The 26,774-nt window shown below is 38.1% G+C and overlaps 1 protein-coding gene across 4 annotated transcripts in view; it reads left to right on the top strand.

The window, feature by feature from the left end:
• LGSN (lengsin, lens protein with glutamine synthetase domain) overlaps positions 1-22,280 on the top strand; it is a 29,892-nt gene extending 7,612 nt beyond the window's left edge. For 2 of the 4 annotated variants that reach the window (XM_082729597.1, XM_082729600.1), the window contains exons 2-5: positions 5,968-6,094; positions 6,801-6,998; positions 13,195-13,361; positions 19,103-22,280. In XM_082729597.1, the coding sequence (XP_082585723.1) occupies positions 5,968-6,094; positions 6,801-6,998; positions 13,195-13,361; positions 19,103-20,302 (1,692 nt within the window). In that variant the 3' untranslated portion in view covers positions 20,303-22,280. Of the gene's footprint in view, positions 1-3,452; positions 3,593-5,164; positions 5,291-5,967; positions 6,095-6,800; positions 6,999-13,194; positions 13,362-19,102 lie in introns of those variants that run through there. The other 2 variants (XM_082729598.1, XM_082729599.1) reach the window with 2 other exon arrangements.
• Positions 22,281-26,774: the final 4,494 nt, after the last annotated feature.

Below are 26,774 nucleotides of genomic sequence, written 5' to 3'. Positions count from 1 at the left end.
GTCCTCTTATTTTCTCAAGCTCTGCTCTTTCTCTTAATGATTCCAACCACTTTCAGGGTTGTGCTTTTTCCTTTCCATATCATCTTTTGGATTCTGACCCATATGGCCACTGCTTGCTGGATGACTTCAAATGATATAGTTATTGTAGATTCCATGTACTTAGAACAGAAGCCAGCAACTCTTCCCTCAGGTCTCCTCCTCTTTCTGGGTTCCCTAGTCAGACACCTGACTGTTACCTTTGACCCTCTGTCTCTTGCACTTCCTATATCAAGTCAATCACCGAACTGCCAAATCCACCTCCCAAATCTATCTGTAGTAAGCTCATTTCTCCATCCCCAGAGCCGTAACCATAGTCAGATCAACCTCATCTCTATTCTACATTGCCCAAGTGGATATTGGGGCTGTAAGTAGTTTCTTGTATTTTGGGCTGCAATGATTCCTAATTCTAGAAGGATGCCCAAATACATTCTTGGCACTTAAGGAACCATAGTTCTTAGGTTAAAGTAATCATTACCTTTTGGCATAGAGAAAAAAGTATACAAATGAAGAGTTAATGATAAGGATTCTGAGAATTATTTTACAAAGCACTAAGTAAGATCTCTTGGAGGAGGCTAAACGTTCATCACTTGTGATGAAGAAGACAATAATTATGAGTTATTTTGAATAGATTACAAAATTCAATAAGGGATCTACTTTCACTGGGAATTTGAGAATATTGAACTTCTTTGAATGGAGTGGCTATAGCAAATTGTCTAAGGGGTTAATTTTGAGCTGTGACAAGAAGAGTAGATAACTGTTTCCCTGGGACAGACTAGAAAATTGATAAGAACCTAGGAAAGAAGAGTGTGGGTCTTCTTGCACACTAGTTTTTCATGGATGGAGATGAAGTTTGTGCATGAAAGTGTGCAGGGATTGGTGAGACTGGCCTTGGCAGGGCCTCAGAGAATACTAATTTGAATTTTTCCTGAAGGTGATGCAAAATTGTGGAAGCATCCCAAGCAGAGAAATTATAAGACCCAAACTGTGATTTAGAGAAGCACTGTGGGCAGTAGTCTGGAGGATGGGGAGAAGTGGGGAACAGAGGGAGGACAGTTTGGTGTAACCATCCTGGTAATCCAGGTGACATGGATAGGGAATGGAATCACTCATTTTTAAATGGTGAATTCATTGGACAGAATTACCACAATGCATTTAGCCCTTCCCACTTCGATGTGTGCTGCTTTCAAGTTTTTACTATAACAAAGGCGGTAGTGGACATGCATACAACTTTATATATTTTGTATTATAATCTTAGAACAAATTGCCAGAAGTAGAACTAGTAGTTAACAGGTATGGATGTTTTTAGATTAGTCAATGGGAGTTTGCGATGTGTTCTTTCAAGGATCTCTTCTGTTAATATTTTGAATACGTTTTCCTCCATTTTTCTTTGAAGAGCACACATTAGGGAAACTGAAGGCACGTTCATATTCTTTTACACCTGGTAATCATTGATCATTTTTTACCATTATTTCTAACAGAGGTTAAAACTTTATGAGATTTTTTTGGGTTGCCTTCTCTGTCAAGCACCCAATCAGAATGTTTGGTAAATGCTGTAATGATTATATTTCAGACTGTAGCCAACATACAGAAGTCAAAACAAAGGTTTTTAAAGTATTGATAGTAAAAAGGTAGCTGTTAGAGAAAATTAAAAACAAATGAATAAAATCAGTGATATTTAGATTCTGAATAACACCAGTTGATACATTGAAAGGAAACTTATTAGGTCAAATTAGCCTTTTTTAGTTAATTTGATCAAACCACTGCATTAAAATGCAAAATGACAAACTTGTATTAAACCATAAAACAACTTTCAAAAGAAACAATGTGATGAGAAAAACTTGAATAATGAAAACTCTTGTGATATGAAACATTCTTTAAGGCCAGGCCCATGTATGAGACAAAGGAGTCATCTAATGGAATGAGAGCAGAAACATTTCTGAAGCAGGAAAAGCTTCTCTGTTGGAAATGTCAAATCAAGTCGGGATCAACCTGCTGTAGTAGAATTTTGAGATTGTCTAAATTAAGCATGAATTAGATTTGCATATTTATGCCATGCGATCAAAATAAAATTGCATAACTGTGCTTATGCTTCCGGTTCTTCCAACCTGGTTTACTTCACCTCTATCTTCAGCTTAAGTGTCCCTTCTTCTTTTTAAGCTTGCCCTAGTTTCCCTGGCTGTGTAAAGACTCTTTATAAAATACTGTGCCTGTTTAATAATAATACTAGGGTCCGAGCATGAGCATATCGGTCACAGTACCCTCTCTGAGAACCCTCAGACTGCTTGATATACCCTAACCTCTCTGAGAGGTTCTCCTAGTTTATTGTTCAAAATCTAGAGCTGTTCAGGTAAAGGATTAGGTCCTGACTCAGTAAGAGTCATTGCCCAAGAGTCAGGGGCCCATGTGGTAACCTAGAATGAGGTATGTCCCCAACAGAGATCCCCAGTAATGCATGGTGCTTAGGTAATAATAATCAGGATGAACATTTGTTTAGTACTTACTATACATAAGGCACTGCTTGTCCAACATAATGATGCAAGCAAGAGATTTGTAAATTGGAACTATATTACTGAATGTGTGAGACATGGTGAAAACTTTTTTTTTTTTTTTAAAGATTTTATTTATTTATTTGACAGAGAGAGATCACAAGTAGGCAGAGAGAGAGAGAGAGAGAGGAAAGCAGGCTCTCTGCTGAGCAGAGAGCCCGATGCGGGACTCAATCCCAGGACCCTGAGATCATGACCTGAACCGAAGGCAGCAGCTTAACCTACTGAGCCACCCCGGCGCCCCTGGTGAAAACTTTCTAGTCAGTAAGCAGGTGCTGATAAGAGTTCTTTAAGGTTCCTCCCAACTCTCTTAACTTCTATGACTATCCTACTAATCCTCTTGGGCATTTGGGCCTTTCCCGGATCCATCAACTAACAGAAGTGAAATTTCCTCCGATTTTGGTAATAATGATGTGGGAACCTCCTTAAAGAATTCCCATTCTTCCTTGGCAGTCATATAACCTTAAATAAATCACTTAACCTCTGTGGACCTATATCTACTTTGGCAAAATGTAGGTAATTATAAATGTTCTCTTGATGTTGTTATATTAAATGACATATAAAGTATTGCCTGGTAATGAAAATACTTATAAAATGTGAATATATTTGCTGGGTATATTTATATTTATAGCAGTGTCTACAGATAAAAAGAACAGGGCTCCAGAAGTACTTGCTACTTAGTGGAAAAGTCAGAACCCAAACTTCGTGAATCTTGGCTAGTAGGCTTTTTTACTGAAACATTATCATATTGTAACCAAATATAACTGAAAGATTTAGGAGAATGAAAACATTCTACTGGGGGCAGGGTAACTCAGGGATACAATAAATTAGGTTCCGCTGTTAGAACTGTGTCTATACTTTGATCATTCTTGTATATAAAAAAAATTCAAAGGACTGAACTAAATGTTTTCTTCGTTTGAAAAAAAAATTCTTTTGAACATCTATTACAGAGTCAGAGGCAATGTATTAAGACTTAGTTCTTGGGCTTTTATTGACGAACATCTCAGGTTAGTAACTAGGTGAATTTGAATTGTCTTTGTTTTTTTCTTAAACTTTCCCTTTTGATCTGGTTTCTATGAAAGCAGGTGAATGTTATTAAAATGAATCTCTGGCATTTAGGAAGTAGAACAGCATTTTGAAACCGGAAGACCTATTTGTAAACTGCATCTCTCCTTCACGCTTGTGGCCTTGGGCAAGTCATTCTGGGTCTCACTTTTCTCATTTGTAAAATAGAGATTCTATTTAGGGTTATGCTGAGAAATGTGCCTGACAAAGTGCTCAGTTTTAGCACATTGTTATTCAATTACAGGTTAGACTTTAAAGCTGAGAGAAATCTTCAAGTCTGTTTCATTTGATTCCTTTAATCTGTAGGTGAGAGGATCCCCAAGGAGTAAAACAAACACAAATGTTAATCTGTTTAATTGCCTTTCATTTTTATATACCTGACCAAGTATTTCATTTCTAAACAAGACTTCTTCTTTTTCTTTTTTAAAGACTTTTTTTTTTTTTTTTTTTTTTTTGAGAAAGAGTGAGAGAGCACAAGCGTGCGTGCAAGAGGTGGGGAGACTAGACGGAGAGAATCTTCAAGTAGACTCCCTGCTGAGCCCAGTGCTGTGCTCCATCTCAGGACCCATGAGACCCAAGCCAAAACCAAGAGTCAGAATCTTAACTGACTGCACCACCTAGGCACCCTTAAACAAGACTTCTTAATAAAGTTAGAGTCATGTATTTGTAAAGACACAAAAAATGCAATTACTTAATGTATATTTCTGGCAAGGTCATTTTAGAAATGGTAACTATGTACAATAGGTGAGCAAATCAATTTCAGAATTCTATCAGAAGTGTATTGGAAAAATATTTATTTTTTTAAAAAAGATTTTATTTATTTATTTGACACACACAGAAAGAGAGATCACAAGTAGGCAGAGAGGCAGGCAGAGAGAGAAAGGGAAGCAGGCTCCCTGCTGAGCAGAGAGCCTGAGGTGGGGCTCCATCCCAGGACCCTGAGACCATGACCTGAGCTGAAGGCAGAGGCTTAACCCACTGAGCCACCCAGGTGCCCCTGGAAAAATATTTAAATAAAATAATAAACTGCTTGAAAAAAATGAACTACTATATCTCACAATAAGTATCACATCATCCAAATATAAAATTATTTGGAGTAAAAAGGACCACAATTTTCTAAGATGTGAGATTTTAAAATGACAAAAAAGATTTTGTCCTATGAAATATATCTTTTTAAGCATAGTAACAATAATAACAAAGTGTCCTAATTACACATAAATGCCAGTTAAATTATTTTTTCTCCTTTTAGCTTTCGGAGGCTGAATTGGTATTGACAAATGAGTACAGCTGTTCCCCAGAAACCACTCTGGACATGTATTTAGAAGTTGCTCTAAGATATGGAGTCTTTCAGAATCTGCTCTTCAAAAAGATAATAGCTCAAAACATTTTAGACTATAGTTTTGACCCTGCCCCTTCCCCTTTCTTCTGCTGTCTTCAAACTACAATGAGAGTTTGTAAAAAAAAACATAAAAATACCAGTGTCAGCTTTTCTTCTTCTTCTTATTTTTTTTCAGTGTTAGCTTTTGTGTTCTGGGACGTCAGGGGTGATTCTGCCCACTGTTGGTGCAGAGATGTCTCTGCTCTTCACTCTCCGCTACTGCTTCACTGCCCAGCTCCTTGCTGGGAATAGTCCTTGACAGGTCCGTCTACCAGGGAATTTTGTCAAGGATTAGAAGTAGATTTTAAAAGTTAGATTGTTTTGTTTTAAAATATCTTTTAGATTTTCCTAGGCTATAAAACTGTTTGAGTATAACACTTGTTTTACATATGCAAAATAATATTTTATGAATGCAACTGCTTTTTTGAAGTAAAGTAAATATTGATATACTAAGGATGGGGTAAGAAAAAAGAATAAAATTAAATTCTTCAGGTACTGGTGCTTCTGGTCAAAAGGTTAGAGATTCTAAAAAAGATGGAACTCATAAAAAAAGGACTTTGCAGCTGAAATGGATTTGTTAAAATATTTTTAGGAATTGATAATATAAAATATCCCAGAGTAAAAAAAAAAGAACAGAAATCTTTACTTATTGGACAAGATCTTAATTTATTTAATGACACTACTATACCATATATAAGAGGAATGCAAAATATCCTGACTATAGGCAGAATATTGGGCTTCTTAATTTTGAATTATTCAAGAGCACGTGAAGGTGACAAAATTTACCTCATTATCAAAGTCTTTATTTTTGTTGTTCATTTTCAAAGTCTTTCATATGCACTTGAAAACTTAGCTCTCCAATTGTCATACTTTCTTGACATGCAAATTTAGTTGCATGCAAGATCTGTTATTTGCCTTTTTGTCTATGAATTATTACAGGATACGAGAGATGAAAGTAATGAGACTGAAGCCAGCAGGATGAGTAAATTAAGAAGAACAAGAAAGAAAGTCACGAAACATGTTTTCTCAACTGAAGTAGGAGAAATGGATATATCCAACTCAAAAGGTATCTTAGCTATTATGATCTCTCAGGAATATGATGCCAATAACAATCTCTATTTTGTTCTCCTTTTCATAAAACATTTTCTTTTCATCAAAGGGAGAAGCAAAAACAAAGACCTAAAATTTATTTCTACATAGACAACATAAAAGATAGCAAATGTCAAGGTATAATATAAATATATAAAATTAGCCAATCAAAATATTCAGAATTGAAAGGGAGCAGAAGTAGGATGGTGGTGAGGGGGGGGGGGGGAAAGAAAGAATACAACAGAAGGAACATATATGGAAGAAGAGAAGCATATTTCTGCTCCAAGACCGAGTGTAAAGATCATTACTAAGGATTTGGGAGACCATAGTAAAGATGTGGAACAAGTTTTCGTATCACATGTTGGAATTCCAACTAAACTTAATAGATTCTGAAACAGTGCTGAAACTAGGAGATAATCAAACAACAAGAGACTTAATCCAGGAACAGTGGTGTTCCAAGGCAGGGATAATAGGAATGGCCAGTGCATGGTAATGGTAAAAAGCAACCAGAGTTTAAATTTTCTACAGACAACACACCACTTTATGGCCCACGACCAGTGCAGGTCATTCCCACTGCCCTTCATTTGGTATGTCACTGCCCAGGAATAAATTATTTTCTCATGTTAAAAGACAGTTGAAAACAAAGGCAGTGTGCTTTAACATTTTTCCATTCTTTATTAAAGAAAGGATCAGAAACCAAATGGTGTGCCACAAGTTGGAGGATGTGAGCAAACCAGTTGTGGGAGCTGGCTCCGCAGACTCCTATCGGCCACAAGATGACAAGGACTCCGAGAATCAGACAACAGGGATAAAACCATCACCCCTCAAAACTGCAGCCAGTGCTCCTTGTCGTGAATTTAACACAAACTCCAACCATACCGGTAAGGGTACAAAAACAAACTGACATGAGATTCTAGCCACTAATCCTAAATTTGTATTTAAATTAATGTTAATGTGGCATGGATTGAGGAATGGTCATCTGGGAGTCAGAAGAATTTATACACCTATTGTTTATAAGTGGCTATATAGTTTTCTTTAACTACTAGGCTGCTTATCTAGAAAATGGAAGGGTTGCCATGGATGATCTTTCCAGTCTTTTCTAAAAGTGAAATTTTGTTATTTCAAGTTTCTGGCTTATTAACAGTAATACAACGATTTTGGCCTATCAGTGTATTGGTCAAAAATCTCTGGGATCCAAGTTAAGAGAAACTAGTTAAAATGAGGTATTTATTCCATAAGGGAATCCATCATGAAAGGGTTGAATAAACAAGGTTTGGAAAGACAGAAATATAGCAGCGTGTGAACTTACAAGGACAGTGTCCGCCAGGCTCCCCTCACTAGTGACACCAATTGCAAGTTAGGGGACTCCCCAAGACTAAGCCTAGTTTTGATAATTTGCTATAAGGACTCACAGAAGTCACTGAAAGGTCTTATACTCAAGGTTATGGTTTATTACAGTGAAAGAATACAGATGAAAATCAGCCAAGGGAAGAGACCCAGCAGGGAGAGTACAGGAAAGTTCTAAGCACAGAGCTTCCATTTATCTTCTCCCAGTGGTGTCATGGACAGCACCACTCTTTTGGCAGTGATATGTCACAATATATGTGGAGTATTGACAACCATGGGATGTTTGTCTGAGACTTGGCGTCCAGAGTGGGTTTTTTTGGGGGGGGTGGGGGGACTCCATAGTGGGGTTTCATGTGCCTGACCTCAGTGTCTGGCTTCCTTGGGAGTCAAGCTAATATCATATGACTCAAAGCTCCCAGAATAAATGACATTATTAGATTTTCTATGTGGCCCAGAAGCCCCAGGTAAACTAAGGCTCTCTTGTCAGGCAGGACATTCCAGATTATCTTCCAGGAGCCAAGGGTAAAGAGGTCTCCTTTGGCAAGGTTAACTTCTTTATGACACCCAGGGCTTCAGGAGGAGCTAGAGCCTGGGAAGTGAATGCTGTCAGGATTCCATATGTCAACTGGGATGTCTCAGCTGGTTTCTCTGATTCAGATTTTGCAAGGCTGAAGTCAAGGTGTTGGCCATCTGGGTTCTTATTCAGAGACTCTAGGGAGTGCTCAGATTGTTGGGAGGATCCAGTTCGTTGGGGTTGTAGGATTGCTGACTGTTCACTGGGGTGGCGCTTAGCTCCTGGAAACCTTGCTCTGGTCTGGTGTCTCAGGACCAAGACAATCCCTCAAATACTTAATGTTTGGAACCTCTTGAAATTCTCCTCCCTTCACACCTCTTTTCTGCCTACAGCTGGAGAAAGTTTGCTGCGTTTAAGAACTCTGGATAATCCAAGAATATATCCCTATTTTAAGGGTTATAGCCTTATTTGCATTTGCGAAGTCCCTTAGGGCCTGCAGTTTGACATATTCTACAGGTTTCAGGGTTTAGGATGTGAACATCTTTGTGGGCTGTTGTGTCTACCACAGCGTCTCTCATCTGTGCGCTTCGGTGTGCGTTGGCTTTGTGAAATTCTCCATGAAATGGAGATGAGCACTGACAGCCTAGCATCAGACGCTCCCAATCCAAATGGGGGCCAGGTAAATAATGCGAATGATGCACGGAGATGGCTCGTCTAAGGAACCAGTCAATGAGGCTGGCTTGTGAGAAACTATCGCGGAGGTTGATGACTGGCCCACAGGCTGGATTCTGTCTGCTGGCTGTTTTTGGTAAATAAAGTTTATGTATTGTCTATGACTGCTTTCGTGTCACAATGGCACAGTTGAGAAGATGCGACAGATACCAAATGGCTTACAAAAGTGCAAATATTTATTATCTGGCTCTTTAGAGAAAACGTTTGCCAATCCGTGGATTAGAGGATATATGCCCCATTTCAGGCCACCTCAGACCTCTAGCCAGTGGTCACTCTGGAGAAACAACCACCCAGGGTTACCAAATTTAGTTTCTTTAAGAGAAGCTTGAACTCAAGATTTTTGTACAAAATTTTCAGATATCTAGGTGTTGACTATTATAAATGTTTTCAAACACTGGGACAACTGGTAAGAAAGTATCTCCAGAGCACCTTGGTTCTTCTGCCATTTCTGACCCTTGTTTTATATAGACTCACCATAAAATAGATGAAATTGACTATTTCTTAGTTTTATATCAAAAGAATCTGAAGAACGAACTCATGTGGTGAGCTCTCTTTGCACCGACTGACTGTGACTAAGATAATGGGTATCATTATTAACCTGACTTGGTTCGTTCAGAAGCTTCCTCCTTTGGCCCCAGGTTAGATTAAGCTTTTTACAGGCCCACAGCACCAACAGGTTGATAGCTTCAAAAAAGTTACCAATACAGAATTTAAAGATAAATATGAAAATATACTCCTCAATCAGTGTTAAAATTTTGACATTGTGTTTTCTTCTTTGTGATACCACTTTGACTTAAAAAAAATTTTTTTTTCAAAGAAAAGCTCCCCCTCCCCACTTTTTTTTTTTTTTTTTTTTTTATTGTTTTTGCTTTTGTTACTGCTTTTACTTGGTTCTTCTGCCACCTGGGCGAACATGATATGGCTGGAGGCTGGGGTCACACTTGCTCTAAGAGGGTGTCTCTCAGACTAGCCACGTGGATGAAGGAAGGCAGGCTCTGGGAGAGGAGTTTGGCGGATCATCCCAGGCATTCCATAAACTCAGTGTGTTGCAGAGTATATTCTTGAATGCACTTTTCTCTTTTTGAGTTGATATTTCTGAAAGCTCAAATACCTATTTAATCTGCCTTTTATAAGTGACCATGGCTTGTTCTCTATGACTGAAATAGGTCCTATTGTCACTTGAACACAGACAACATTTCTCCAAGGCCTTCTAATTGCTATAGAGCTTTGAGGTTTTATTTTAACTTTTAACTTTTTTTGGTTAGTGTTTTCTTATTTTTTTCCCCATAAACACTCACAGTAGGAAAATTTTCTCTGTAAAAGCAGACGGATTTAATTTATTGGTTCTCTGAGGGGATGGGGAAGGAGAACACCTCCCAGGAACCATACTGTAAGAAAAACAAATGAGTCCCTGAACTAGCAATTATCTGCCCGCTATTCATCATGTGCATCTGGGAAGGTCTGACCCAAAGGTTTAATTGTAACTAACAAGTATGATTTATTTGAAGAAAAGAAATTCAGACAATGATTCAGTAAGATTAGTTGATTCCTTGAAAATGAAATTAGATTGGATTCTCATATTTGGTGAAAGAATTTGGTGAAAGATGGTACTTAATATACTCACTGAAATATGTGATACCAATTCCACTTGTTAATTAGACAAGGTCAAATCACCCAGGGTGTATTAACTAATTAATTTACCCACACACCCCTTTGTTAAAGAAATAGTCATTGAGCATCTATGATATGTCTATATGGCTGCAGGTACTGGGGATATAGCCGCGAGTAAAGTTGAGCTCCTTTTCTCCTGACATCCTTGAACTGACATGCGAGTGGGGAAGCCCAGAAAATAAGCACATGATTTTACAATATGGTGGGTGGTGATGAGAACTCTGAAGAAAATGGAAATGGGATGCTATATTATTATGGGTTGAATTGTGTCTCTCCTAAATTCGAGTCTTATTCCCTCATGCCTCACATGGTGTTTGTATTTGGAGGTAAGTTTTAAAAGAAGTAATTAATGTTAAATGAAGTCTATAGCATGGGCCCAAATCCAGCATGACTGGTATTCTTTTATGAAGAGAAGGTTAGAACACGCACAGAGGGAAGATCACGTGAAGAAGAAAGCAATTTACTAGCCAATGAGAGAAACTCTCAGAAGAAACCAACACTGCTGACACTTGGACCTTTGACTTCTACCCTCTGGAACTGTAAGAAGATAAATTTCTGTTTAAGTCACCCGGTCTGTGGTATTTATTATGGCAGCCCTAGCAAACTAATTCATGTACGTACTGTCCAGCTATAGTGCAACTTGACAATCTTCAAGTGAATCAGAGGTTAGACCTGTTTATATTGTGATTAAGTCTCATAGAATCAATACTCCAGATGATTATATTTATTTATTTTCAGCACTTTTAACAATGGCAAAATATACTGCCTTTGCATTTGATGGTGTATGTATTGTCTATAGCTCTTCCATTCAATAATATAAAGCTCTATGAGGAAAGGGCTTTTTCTGGCTTCTTCCTAGATATATGTCTGATATAAATAGTACATAGTAACTAAACAATCCATCTTGAGTGGACGCATATTTTCCTTATTTTAAAAGAATGCATATTTATTGTAGAAACATTAGAAGATACAGATAAAGCAAAGAACTAATGAGACTGTCTGTGATCGTATTACTAGTGAGCCAATAAAATGACTTTGTTCCTTTAGTAGGAGACGCTTACTGATTTTTTTTTATGTTGTTAAAATATTTATAGCTTGTATGTAATTCCTTATTATTTTTAGAATACTGCCTGTCTGAAATCTTTCATATTTTAAAATGCGTATAAATTGTATTTTCTTTAAAGAAAATTGTTCAACTTCAGTAGAACACCCAATACTTCAGGATAGGTTGGGAAGACAGCAACTGCTAATTTAGCATGAAACATTGAAATTGCTACAGCTTAATTGTTTGTGTTAAATGGAAGGTAGTTATAAAGCCTCAGGAGTCTCAGAGTAGCCAAATGTATCAGTGACAGGACATTATCTCTAATATATTTGTATAGGTGGAACCAGTAATTTGTTTTCCTCATGCTTCATGTACTTAAAATCTACTTAATCTCTGTTTTTAAACTGTCAATCTTTATGTTTATTTTTAAAGCCAATTATATCTCAGAAAAGGATATTCAGGTATCACTTTAAAATTATAGGTGCTCAGCATCAGTAATGTGACAGATTGATGGATATTCAGATTCAGGCATGATCATGGTACCATTACCAAGGCTAGAGTAATTGTGTTCACTTTACGTATTTAAGAAGCACTTACATGGTGCTCAATGTCTGCCAGGAACTGTTAAATAACTTGTTTAATCATCACAACAAGCCTATAAAGTGGATAATATTGTATCAATGAGAAAACCCAGGCTCAGAGAAGTAAGGAAGTGTCTAGGGCACAGGCAGGATTCTGAGGGAGGCAGATGGCTTTGGTGTTTATGCTGAATCTCTACAGTCTGCTACCTCTTCTGAAAGTTTGGATGGTAGCTAACATTTGTGGTGTGTACTACGTGCCTGACCTTTTAAATGCTTTGGATATATTCATTCATTTTCTGGTAATGAGCCACCCACTGGGAGTTAAGAGGTTTGGTTTGTAACTTCGATTTTTGACAATGAACTGAGAGTGATTTGGACTACCTCACTGCACCTCTTTGGGTGCAATTTGCTTGCAAGCTAGAAAACTGGTTGGCTTAGGTGATTTATTGCCAAACTCTCTTCTAGCTCTGAAGTTTTAGAATTTACAGTCTATCTTAAATATATATATATATATATATATATATATATATATATATATATATTTAGGTTTCTGGTTTTCAGTCTAGATTTTTCATCTCTTACAGTCTCATCCTTGAAAAACAATTTCGTTTGCTCATTTATACTGATTTTTAAGTTTAAATTTGACAGAGACATGTAGATGTCTTAGATTCAGATGCCATAAATCCCTTTTGGCAAACAAAACAAAAACAAAAAAATGCAAATCTGCACAAGGTAAACAAAACCAAACAATTTTGCCTTGAATCATACAGGAACCTTTAAGTAGTACCAGTTAGTGCAAGAAGCTTAGTCTTTTCAGTGATAGTTATCTGTACACAGACTTGTATGGTGCCTAAGCTGTCACGTTATGCAAATGTATCCTAATTTCCATAAGCAAAGACATTTTCAGTAAGTATTTGCATATGATATTGCTCTATGCTTATTCAAATAATGTTAATTTTTGCTTAACCCCAAGTGCTTTATAAATAATCGCTTAGGCTGTTTAGAGACTGTGTTCTTGGGACTATGGTAAAGGCAGGGTAAGAAAGGTAAGATCTCTACCTGTAAGTCAAGGACGAGTATAGGATGATTTTGTTAACAATCATGATGACAGAGTCACTCTCTGTAGTCTCCTTTTGCTTTTCCATTCATCATGATGTCATGACTTAGGGCCATCTTCTGTCCTACAGATAACACCAGGGACGGCACTCAAATTCCGACCACACCTCATCTCTCCTCTAGAATGAAGCACATTAAACAAGAGATGGCCAAAAATCACCTTCAGTTTGTGCGATTTGAAGCAACAGACCTCCATGGTGTGTCCAGATCTAAGAGTATCCCTGCACACTTTTTCCAAGTGAGTTTTACAGGTAGAGTTATGAGTGAATGTCATTTCATGACCATGAGCAAGCAAATGGTCCTTACTACTCTTTCTTATTTTCTTATAATCTATACAGTAATTAAAGCTGAAAACCAGTAATTTATTTTGTTTTTTTCCCTTGTCCCTCCCAAAACGCATTACTGCTCCCTAAGGGGCTGAACATACACACTTTCAGGGCCCAGATAGCAATTCCTTTACCCAATAGAAATATAAAACTAATTAAGACTGGTAATTTTAGTCTTTCTGCCTTGAATAGTTTCCCTCCATAGAATTATCTTTTCTCTCCTATTGCAATTATGGAGATTATATTTGAGTTGATGTGAGAAAATTGCAACGGAAGACCCAAGAGCAGATATAAAATGAAAAAAAAAAAAAAAAAAAGATTAAATAGAAAGAATTTGCTAGATAAAAAACATACCCCTTTCAGGTTCTAATTCTGATAGGAAAATATCCTATTCTTGTTGGATGACTTAATAAATACCATTAAATTCTTGAAAAGAGTGATATTGAGAATATTGTATTTTTGGATATGTTTTGAGACTTTCTGAATTTTTTTTCCAGTTTATGTCATGTATTTGTTTTAATGACCGATTTATTGTGTCACTGAAACATTTCTTAGAAGGAAGGGACATCAGTCAGTATGATATATGAAAGTACAAAAATTAAGCTACCTCTAACTTTATTTCTAAGGTATAGATTATTTTTACCACTTTAATATAAAATTGTAATTTTCTCATTTATGTTGAGAAAAAGTGGGCACCTTCAAAAACACTTTTTAAAAGAATTCTAACAGGTTCAAATTTGTTTTTTAAAAATGCTCAACTTCACTCATCATCAGAGAAATGCAAATCAAAATGACAATGAGGTATTACCTCACACTAGTCAGAATGGCTGGTAGCAAAAAGACAAGAAATAGCAAGTGTTAGCAAGGATGTGGAGAGAAGGAAACCCTTGTGTACTATTGATGAGAATGTAAATTGGTGGAAACACTATGGAAAATCACAGGATGAGGGCTTCTCAAAAAATTATAAGTAGAAATACTATACCATCCAGTAATTCTATAACTGGGTATTTACTCTGCAAAAATGAAAACACCAATTTCGAAAGATATATGTACCCCTATGTTTATTGCAGCATTATTTATAATAGCTAAGATATGATAGCAGCCCAAATGTCCATTGATAATTGAATAGATAAAGAAGGCGTGGTGTATATATGCAATGGAAAATTTCTCAGCCATTAAAAGGATGAGATCTTGCTATTTGTGACAACATGGATGGAGCTAGAGGGTACTAGGTTAAGTGAAGTAATTCAGACAAAGAAAGACAAATACTATATGATTTCACTTACATGTGAAACCGAACAAAACAAAACAAACCAAATGAACAAACAAACTGAAACAGACTCATGAATGCAGAGAACAAACTGGTCATTTCCAGAATGGGTGAAGGCAATTAAACGGTACAAAACTTCCAGTTAGAATTAAATCACAGGGATGAAGAGTACAGCAAAGGGAATAGAACCAATAATATTGTATTAACATTGTATGGTGATATACGTTGAATACACTTATCTTGGTGAGCACGGTATAACATGTACAATTTTCAAATCACTGTGGTGTACACCTGAAACTGATAAAATATTTATGTCAACTCTACTTAATAATAATAATGAAAAAAAAGGAAATGGACCCCCCCCCAAATTTGTCTCTTAAGAAATCCTTTAGACCTGCTTGCAGACATTATTTTCTCTTCATCCATGTAAGAATACATGTTGGTTAATTTTGACAAGAAAATGTGAAATTTCCTGTGAACAGGCCGAGAATCTAATTTATATGAATTTCTTTCAATCAATAAGAAAACACAACTGACACCTCAGGCACTTGCCAGAGACCTCAATATAAAACTGCTTGCTATTCAGTTTTTGTCAAATCCTAATCATTTATTCCACTAATGGCATCTCAAAGCTACATATTTAGAGTATTATTCTAGTTCCTCAAAGAAACTCTTTAATGAAAATATAATTTAATATGCTCCCTCCACTTGCTGGGGATTGATAAAATTGACATAAAAAGAAAATGTCTGCAATTCTTTTTAGAAATACTATTGAAAATACCTTCCATTATCTCATTCAATGTCCAATGTATTAGAATCAATTTTTTTCTTCTGGAGTTTATGCAGGGAAAAAGTTTGTCTACCATAAGAATTTTAATATAACTTATCATACTTCTCATTCGCTGTATTTATTTTTTGTCTTAATTTGCAAATACAAACTCACTTTCTCCTTTCATTACCTAGTCATTATTTTATTCTTATTTAATGATTATAGAGTATCTATTTATTTTTTAACAAAACACTTTGAATTCATTTTGGAACTTGTGAAGGTATAGGTAATATTGAATATTTACATCATGAGTATTTGTAATTAAAAATTAAATAATTCATTTTGTGAAATTCATTGCAAATGGACATAAAAAGTAAGTTCAACTGTGCAAAACAATATAAACAACATGAGTCTGATATAAATATAATTCTGTATGGGGAACTCATTAAATGAAGAGTGGATCCATGATTTGAATTTGCCTATAACAGTGAAAGTAATTTCAATCTTTCTAAAGTAATTTTAAAACTTTTTCTATTTGTGGAAAATAAAATGTCAATTTAAAAATTATTGTTATTGTTAGACCATGCAGGGAAATACAGGAGGTAACATAACCTATCTTCATTTATACATGAGTGAAGGGAGGCCCAGAAAAGTTAAGGAAGGTGTTCTCAAACTACACAGGAATTACAGGCAGAGTTGGGATGTCCACCTCTGATTCTTCACTTCCAGTTACAGTATTCCTCCTTCCCCTTCTCCTCCTCCTCCTTTTTTTCCTTTTTCTTTTTTTTAAAATTTATTTATTTAACAGAGAGAGAGATCACAAGTGGGCAGAAAGGCAGGCAGAGAGAGAGGGGAAGCAGGCTCCCTGCTGAGCAGAGAGCCCGATGCAATATGGGGCTTGATCCCAGGACCCTGAGATCATGACCTGAGCTGAAGGCAGAGGCTCAACCCACTGAACCACCCAGGCGCCCCAGATGGTATCTACTTTTTAAAGAAAACTTATCATATGCCTGGCACTGTGCTAAATGCCTTCCAAACATTAGCTGATTAAACCTTACAACCAACTGTCTCTGTTCTAGCAAAAGACTAGTTTTTATTTAAATTATATGCAGATAATGTAGATTCTTTCTATCTTTGATCTAATCAAAACATGATGTATTGCAACAGAATTTATAACTAATTCTTCGGTGGCCTTTACAGTGATCCAAATTTCAGTTATCATAGAGATTTAAGCTATTTTGCTAGAGTTTTTATTGAATCCCTGGTGATCTATATTAGAGTGTGAAGTTGTTCCAATACTTTGTATTTAATAAACACTTGTGAAGATAACTTCATTAGTTGTTATGAGCAAGACATGTTTATGTATATTTATATATTTCCCACTACTAATAAAGAGTCGTTTGAATTCAGAATGTTCAAAAAAGAACAAAGAAAATGACAGTGTTAGAAAAGAGTGCTCAGAAAAATACAGATTAAATCGTTTGAAGAACAAAGTGCAACTTTTTCCTATTGTTTAAATCTGTGAAGGCCTAGTAGAATGACATGTAATAAGTTCTTCCCTATTGTTCACAACCAGGTGAATACAAACACAGATTTCAGTTGCAGGAACTCTTGGAAATCTCCTGGATAAAATATGTTACCCTTTGTTTTAGGGATATACAGAACTAACATATGGATTTTCAAACTAAAAAATTGAAAAGTAAGGACATATCATTATTTCTTATAGTAAAAATTCAAACGAAAGGATTTCATACTAAAGTACTCTGAAATTCCACAATGCCTCTGTGTGTGTGTGTGTGTGTGTGTGTGTAAGTGTATGTGTGTGTGTGTTTGTGTGTATACAGGTCATTGAGGGAACTGAAAAAATTAAGCAGGCACTGAATAGTGCTTGACTTTCTCAACTTTATTACTGGCAAAAGCAGATTTGGGTCAGTCAAGTCAAACGACATTTGAAAGTATATGTACAGATGTGAGGAGGTGCGGGGGCTCATGGTCAAAGGCAGAAGAGGGACCAATAGTGTGGTCCCTGTTAGCACCTATCTTTGGTAGCCATATTCTTTGGGACTGGAGGTAATAGAAGAAACAATTTGGCTTATAGAATGTTAGCATGTGCTATCAACCTCATGATACGCACTGACATAATGGAAACCAAACCTTACAGTTAGCTTCTCCCCTACCATTAATGTAACCTTCAACGCATGAAGCTTTGTTATATCACTATGACAAAATTTCTAGAAACTGTTTTAACGTGTCTGCTCAACTTTATAACCTCATCATGTCCCTGTTGTCTGGAACATAGCAAAAGTTAAATGAATGACCAAATATACTGACCCCAAGAGGTCTATGGCTAGAAAGTGCCTTAGCAACCATCGAGCCTAACACGTTTGTTACACAGACATGGAGGCCGACTCACTCGGTCCAGTGATTTGCCTAACTTCACCCAAGTGATGAATGAAAGAGTTAGGCCTAGAAGTCAGACTTGTTGACACTCAGTTCGTGGCTGACTTGAAGGCGGTAACACGTTTTGGAACTATAGCTTTGGAGATCTAGGTCCACGCTCACAGGCCAAGTTTCGGGGACTGTGAAGCTGTTATGTATTCATTCTTAGTGGGTTGTATAAGTGGATGAAGAGAGGAGTGCAGCTGTCAGCAGACCTGGGACCTCTGGATGACAGACCAGGTTCCTTAGGATGACTGTTGTGTGTGTCCTAGGACTAACCACTGTTAAGTTCCTAGAAGGACTGAAGATTCTCAATTAACTATAGGGATTACAACAAAATAAGCCATAAATAAAACCTTAGCTGAGATATTAGCAACTATGCCATAAAATAAAAAGTGCTTTAAAAAGGACTAGGTTATGATCATTTCAAACAATTTCACAAGGCTTTACCTTTGTCATTTGCTATAAAGACATTTCCTTTATTATTGTACCTTTTATTTAATGACTGCTATTTTCAGATCTCAAACATATAAAGCCTTCCAGGCTAAAAATATTAAGAGTTGTTTATAAAAGTAACTCGGGATTTATTTTAAAATATTTTAAATTTGGGGGCCCCTGGGTGGCTCAGTTGGTTAAGCAGGCAACTCTTGGTTTCAGCTCAGGTCATGATGTCAGAGTCCTGGGATCAAGTCTGAGTGGGGGGCTCCCCATCAGCAGGGAGTCTGCTTGAGGAAGCTCTCTCTCCCATTCCCTCTGCCCTGGCCCTCACCGTCTCTCTGTTTCTCTCAAATAAATAAATACATTTTTTTTTAAAGATTATATTTGTTTATTTAACAGACAGAGATCACAAGCAGGCAGAGAGGCAGGCAGAGAGGAAGGGAAGCAGGCTCCCTGCTGAGCAGAGAGCCTGATGCGGGGCTTGATCCCAGGACCATGAGATCATGACCTGAGCCGAAGGTGGAGGCTTAACCCACTGAGCCACCCAGGCTCCCCTAAATAAATACATCTGAAAAAAATAAAATATTTAGAATGTATTTGATATTAAGCTAATGTTAACCAATGGATGTTAAAGACATTTTTTTTTTTTCCTCATGAGCAATGTGTCTCCCCACCCCCACCCTTTCCTTTGCTTTCAAGGGTCAAAACCTGATTGCTCTGATCTTTAATTTCCTCAGGAAAAAGTGATCCACGGCGTCTGCATGCCCCGAGGTTATCTGGAACTGATACCGAATCCTAAGGATGATGAAGTGGATCACATAAGAGCAACGTGTTTTAATAGTGACATCGTCCTGATGCCAGAGCTCTCAACCTTCCGGGTTCTGCCATGGGCTGAGAGAACTGCCAGAGTGATATGTGACACGTTCACTGTGACTGGTGAGCCTCTTTTGACTTCCCCACGGTACATCGCCAAAAGGCAGCTGAGCCAGCTGCAGGACGCTGGCTTTTCCCTGCTCTCCGCCTTCATCTATGATTTTTGCATTTTTGCTGTGCCCGAAATTATCAATTCAAAGACCATCTCTTTCCCTGCATCAACACTGCTAAATAATCATGACCAGCCTTTCATCCAGGAGCTCGTTGATGGTTTGTATCACACTGGAGCCAATGTCGAGAGTTTTTCCTCCTCTACCAGGCCCGGTCAGATGGAAATCTGTTTTTTGCCTGAATTTGGCATCAGTGCAGCTGATAATGCATTCACCCTCAGAACAGGTGTCAAAGAAGTGGCAAGGAAATATAATTACATCGCCAGCTTTTTCATCGAGACCGGATTCTGCAATTCAGGAATTTTGTCTCACAGTCTCTGGGATGTCGGGGGGAAGAAAAATATGTTTTGCAGCAATTCTGGAGTCGAGGAGCTCACGATCACTGGGAAAAAATGGTTGGCAGGGCTCTTGAAGCACTCTGCTGCTCTCAGCTGCCTGATGGCTCCTGCTGTTAGCTGCCGGAAGCGATATTCCAAGGAGAGTAAAGACCTCAAGGAGAGTGTGCCTACAACATGGGGATACAATGACAACAGCTGTGCTTTTAATATCAAGTGTCACGGTGAGAAAGGCAGCCGAATAGAAAATAAACTGGGCTCCGCGACTGCAAATCCATACCTGGTGCTGGCGGCGACGGTTGCTGCGGGCTTGGATGGACTTCAAAGCAGTGATGGTGTCCTGGCCGGTCCCAATGACAGCACGGACTTCTGTCAGGCCAAATCTGCAGAGATCCCTTTGAAACTGGAAGATGCTCTTGTAGCACTGGAGGAAGATCAGTGTCTGAGACAGGCCCTGGGGGAAACTTTCATTCGCTACTTTGTTGCCATGAAAAAATATGAGCTGGAAAATGAAGAAACAGATGCTGAGAGAAATAAATTCTTAGAATATTTTATTTAGACTAGAACCCTTAACTATTCTTTTGGAGATGTGTTTTTTAAGTAGCTGATCTCCCAGGGAGAAAAGAGTGGATTTTTATAATCAACGACAAAAGGACTACATAGGCTTTCGCTCTTTTTTTGTCCCCATGGAATATTTGATGGATGAAGTGGGACTGCCGAGAGGATTCTGATAGTAGAAGCAAACAATAAAGTTGTGGTGCAGCTGTAATATGCAGATTTCCCAGGTCTTGTTGGTCAGTCATCGTTTCCGCTATGTATGTTGACCTAGAGAGAAATATTCAGTTATTTCAGGCAACAGATACATTCATACAATCAAAAAGTCTTAAGAATTACAAAGCAAAATGTAAACGACTGAAAGAAAAAAAGAATTTCAATTATACACATACATTGTGACAGCCAGGGAGACAAAAATGCTTACTTATACAGTATCAGTAATCTAGATAAATAGAGGGCAGCCACTCTGTTACCTGCCCTTTCCCCATCCTTCTGCCATTACCCCTCCCATTGGCTCACCTGAGGAATGTGGCTAGGGGAACGCTGTTGGGAATGGAGCTCATGCAAGATGGAATAACAAGGAGGAAGCTCTGCTTTATGGAGCAAAATTTGCCAGAATCATTGTGATCTTTCTAAATACGTAAGGTTCCAAAAATATGTCACGATGACAAGTGAGCGGAAGGTTTCCCAGTACATCAACTTCTTTGTGCCCTTCTTTACTAGCTCCTGAAAGTCCTGGGAAGTTCAAGGCTACAATGTGCACAAGAAACAAATCCATAAGAAATAAAATTTGATGGAGAACAGTGAGGTCAAATATTTGAAAGTCATGAAATTTTTTCTTTAAACAATAGCCCATATAAAGCCCCAGATATAAAACACAGGTGGAACGGGTGTGTGCTTGGGGATACGTGGGCTCTTCATGCTTTGTTCTGTTCTTCAGAGCTATGATTTCAAAGGCACCTGTAGTGCTTTGTGAAGTGTGAGAACAACAGTCTACATAACCAGGGCTATGTTTGCAGTTTAAATATATATATTTAAATGACTGGTTCTGCTGCCCACAGAGGTCGCTATGTCCCCAAGAATATTAAATGTTCCAGACCTGCATTTGAATGAGATAATATTGTAATTATCACTAAAGTTTAGCCTCTTTGGGGAAGAAATCCAAAATCCACTGACTAGCAAATGAAAACCCTATTCTCCTGCTTAGGATCAAACAGGAGATTTTATGTTCAATTAAAACTGACAGTGGTCTCAATTTAGATAGCAAACACAAAAGCAGAGGATTAGACTTGGCTCAGATCCTCCTATTTGAATTTGTAGTACCCAGTAGCTTAAATAGGAAAAGTAATCTGTCCTTCACTAATTGCTCCCCTCTTTGCTCCTCTGAGCAGAAGTGTGTCTGGATACATAAGAATAATGTTCTTGGTGGATTAAAAGGTAGAGGAAAAGGTAGAGCAGGGAGGGTGGAGAAGGAAAGGAATTTGCCCTGAGTGGTCTGAGTATGAAATTCCATTCATTCTGTCATGGGAAGGATAGTTGGGAGGAACCAAGCCCATGACGGCTTGCTAGTTATTTGCCAATACCCATTCTCCCTCTGTTCTCAGGAATACCATCTAAATGTGTCAGTTGGGAACACACTATGGAAAATAAAATCACATTTCTGAGTTCCCACTGTGGCTGAGCGTGGCTGTGTTATTAGAGTCAGGCCAAAGAGCTGTAAGTAGAAGTGTTGTATGGAAGCTCTGGGAAACTTCTTTGAAGGACAGATACTCTGTTTCCTGCCCTTTCTCTATCCTTCTGCATTTGCCCTTCCAGTTGGCTAATCTGCAGGTGTTGTGGCTAGAGAAATGCCCTTGGGAACGGAGCCCATCTACAGTGGAGTAACAAGGAAAAAGCTCTGCCTTGTGAAGCAGAACTCGATTTGCCTACATTCAGATTTTTACCTGGGAGAGAAATAAACTATCTGCTTTAAGGCACAGTGATTTTGTGTCTTTGTTACTGTGACAAAACTTACCTTCCTTCCTGCTTCTGTGACTGTGTGTATATGCATGTGTGTGTCTGCGTGTACACGTGTGTCTGGGTGTGTGTGTATGTATGTGTGTGGGGAAACATTTGAGGCATTTGGAGATGAAGGAATAAAGATAGAATAAACAGGGAAAGACCATTTCCTCAATCTTTCCACATTTTTTTTTTCTTTTTGAGAAAGACAGAGAGCAAAGATGCTCTCGTGTGCAGGAGGGTGGGCAGAAGGAGAAGGGGGGGCAGTCTTCAGCAGGCTCTTGCTGGGCATGGAGCCTGACGATGCGGGGCTTGATCTCAGGATCTGGAGATCATGACCTGAGCCGAAATCAAGAGGCAGTCACTTAACTGATTGAGCCACCCAGGTGCCTCTCAGTCTTTCTGCCTTTTTTTTTTTTTTTTTAAAGATTTTTATTTATTTATTTGACAGAGAGAGATCACAAGTAGGCAGAGAGGCAGGCAGAGAGAGAGAGAGGGAAGCAGGCTCCCCGCTGAGCAGAGAGCCCGATGTGGGACTCGATCCCAGGACCCTGAGATCATGACCTGAGCCGAAGGCAGCGGCTTAACCCACTGAGCCACCCAGGCGCCCAGTCTTTCTGCTTTTTGAGAGAGAATCTGAATTAGAGGGATCATACACATTAAAAAAAAAAAGAACAAAAAACAAAACTGTACTGTCTCCCAGCCTAACAGAGCTGTATAGGCAACTTGGTCATGCATGGGCCTTCATGAAACATGGCTAGTGCTTTGGTTTGTTTTTTTCACAACAAATAGAAGATGTTATAAAAATTCTGCTAATCAAGTTGTTTGTAACCCCCTCCCCCTTACATCCTATTGGCATAACTTAAAACAACACAATACTCAGGATGGCGGTGTGTGGGATTTATGTAACTAGGAATAATACCTTCAGTGTTAATTGTGCCGTAGTGAGTTGACAGAAAATATTCAGTCATGTGTTATCAATCAATAAGTTGGTATGGCCATCTTTGCAGAGATTTCCCTTGCGTGCTGATGCACATTGTGTTGTAAGGTAAACCCAAAGTAAACATGGGCCAAAGTTAGGGGGCTAAAGAAATATTGTGTAGATGTAAAACATTCCATAACCTGTCTTTTCTATTTCATTTATCTGTTCACAAGCTTTCTATTTCAGAGGGGAGTTTAAAAAAAATTTTTTATTTATTCATTTGAGAGAGAATGAGAGAACGCCAGCGATGGAGGGGAGGGTGTGCAAGCAGGGGTAAGGTGGGGGGAGAGGGACGAGGAAGAAGGGCTTGATCCCAGGACCCTGATCATGTCTTGAGCCAAAGGCAGACACTTAGTCAACTGAGCCACCCACGCGCCCCTCGAAGGGGGACTTTCTACTGATGCTTCTACCTTTTTAGCCTCAGCAAGAAAGCCAGATACTCACTCAACAGCATTTATTGGGTACATTTTGTGTGCTAAGCCTTCATACCAGGCTAGACTCAGAAAAAGATGAGCAGACAATGAAAGCGTTTTGGATCTGTTTATCTTCAGCAGAATAAAGTCTTTTTTTTTTTTTTTTTTTTCTTGGTAGACCTAATGCTGAAAAAAACTATTTATTTGGAAGGCTGCTTTATGGCTTGAAAAGGACGCTTTATGAATCTCTTTACAGAAATTACTTTCTTATTTTCATTTGCTATAATTGTTCTAATCAAAGCTTAGGGGAAAATGTGATTACTGAATTTAAAGTTGGTTATTAAATGAGTATACATAAGAAATGTAAATGAAAAACTATAATGTTTTAAGACTAGAAACTAAAACAGTATCATAGTGAGAAGTTTCTATTTTCAAGGACACTTTATGATCTTAAATTTCATTTTACAGTGTCTGAATAATAACGAAGCTTGAAATGATGATTTGAAGGCAATGAAAGATCTGAAAACTTTAATATGAATAAAAATTGAAAGTGCACCGTTAAGGTCTGAACTTATCAGCAATGAACAACAGTTTATTGACTCACCTCCAGTCTCCTGTTTCACAAAATAGACTTCCCAATATGTTTTCAATATAGGTATTATTGGACAGTACCTTTAATCTTGGATTTCCTATTCAAAGTGTCTCCAAACATTACATACGTACACAATGGGCTACATATTCTGTTATAGTGTTTCTCAGATTGCCTGGAGTTGGCAGGATGGATTTCCCAAGTAGGATGTGAGTTCCAAGAATGAAGGGCACAGATCTGATTATTATTTGTGTTTGTATTTCTTATTCCTTGCAAATGTTCTGGAATTCAATACATGTTTAATCAACCAACCAACCAATCAATCAATGTATATGGGATAAGCAGAATATAGTTCTATGTTTGTACAGTATAATACGGTCACACATATTCTTGTGCCCAGAGAGAGTAGCAAGTAGAAATGGGGACATGGGGACAGCTGAGAGTCGATGATGTGTGTGTGTGTGTGTGTGTGTGTGTGTGTGTGTGTGTGTTTAAAGATTTTATTTATTTAACAGAGAGACGGAGAGAGAGACAGCAAGAGAGGGAATACAGGCAGGGGGAATGGGAGAGGGAGAAGCAGGCTTCCTGCAGAGCAGGGAGCCTGATATGGGCCTCGATCCCAGGACCCTGGGATCAGGACCTGAGCCAAAGGCAGACGCTTAACGACTGAGCCACCTAGTGCCCCCTGATTTGTGATTTGTTATTAGCTCTGAAATTTCTGCCATTAGATGAACTTCCTCAGCTTCTCCATTTCTAGGAACTCTTGAGTAAACAATTAGATCATAAAAACAGAGAGCAGAGTGGAGTAGTAATCATGCTTTTTGGCCACACTGAATCCTTCAGTAACTGCGTTTTATTTTGAGAATTCCTCTCCTTTTGTCTCCTGTCACCCAAGGTAGAAGTTAGAACTTCAGTTTTCCAGGTTTTCTTGCAGTCGTGGTGCAGACTCTGCCAACCAGATGCAATCATTCAACCCTCATGGACTCTACTTCGGGTAAATCCGAGGAGGGAGCAGTGGCCAGAATTCCTGTGGTAGCATCCTGGGGTGGCGTTGGTGGGACAGTTTTGGGTGACAGTGCCTTAGGGTCTCGTGCAATGGTCAGCGTAGCTTCTAAACCTGACTTTCTGACCCTCCCAGATTTTGTGACTTACCTAATATCTCTTAATAAATTCATTTTTCTGCTTAAAATAGAATTTGCAAAAAGACCCAGAGACAGTACATAAGGGGAAAACTTGGATGAGGGGAAAAGGGATAAAAGGCAGAGAGTACGTCTTAATCTGAAGAGTAGAACAAGTTGATGTTTATAAAACAAAGTTTTATTAGGCTTCGTGTACCAAGCATCATCGGGTTCTCTTGTACTTGCTGCCTCATTTGACGGTCTCTACAATTTCAGGAGCATCGTATGCTCATTGATGTAGGTGTAAGAGAGGTAAGAATCAGGAGTTAAGTGTTGGCAGAACTGAGGATCCAATCCAGCCTTCCATCCTTGGAGCATCACGGTCTCTGTGTTCTACCCAAATGTCATTCCCTACACAGTTCCAGCTGAGAACAACCCTGAAAATGAAGCTGCCCATCATATTTTAATGTTAAGGCTTTGGGGCACCAAAGTGCAGGTAGACCCTTAAATAAACGTGCCTTCCCTTTTCGTTAATATGGGTTCAATTTAACGTCATTGCACCAAGTTTTAGTCAATATGTTCGACAACAAATAAATCCCAGCAAACCAGATGTGGAATTGTTCAGGTAACAGATAGCAGATACCTCTACCCAGGCCAGAAGATCTCATCACAAAGGAGTATCAGGTCATAACAGCATCTATTTCAGAACTATTCTTAAAGAAGAATAGTAATCAAAGCCTTAAATAGTTTTATAGTTTTTTGAACGTAAATAACAGGTTTCGCACAGTCCTTAGAATTTGAACTGAAATTATTTTGTTCCATCTTCAGGAATATCCTTTGACAGACAAGTGTTCAGCATTCACCGAGAGCACAGAAGATTTGATACTTCTCTCTGGCTGCTTAAGGAATAAAGGATAAGAAAGCACATTGATTTTTAAAACAGTCAGCTCACCTGAAGGGAAAAGGTGTAAATTAAGGTGAAAAGAGAATCCACTGAGGATGTGGCACATGATAAGAAGGTTTCTTTTTTTCCTTTAAGACTTTTCTTTCTTTTATAATTTGATCCAGTTGATTAACTGAACATTTATCTGGAAAGGAAAGAAATGAATGGCTTTAATTAATAGCTGTACAAAGAACTTCCAATATGCAATTCATTGAAAATGAATGAGTGTGTGTGGATTGGACATATACAAGGGATTTGCTGAATAAATTGTTACATGTGGAGAACTTCGCAAAATTAAGCTAGAGGGCGGCAGCGTACCGTCAAACATTCAGAACCGGTGGCTTGGAATTCATCACGAAACCTAATATTAAACATGAAAGTAACCAGACCTTAAATGAATGGAAATTGAAAAAAAAATGTATTAGACATACTA

Source organism: Mustela nivalis (assembly GCF_964662115.1).
Source record: "Mustela nivalis genome assembly, chromosome: 5".
Classification (NCBI taxonomy): Eukaryota; Metazoa; Chordata; class Mammalia; order Carnivora; family Mustelidae; genus Mustela; species Mustela nivalis.
The sequence above is the reverse complement of the archived record's forward strand: the minus strand, read 5'-3'. Positions and strand labels throughout refer to the sequence as shown.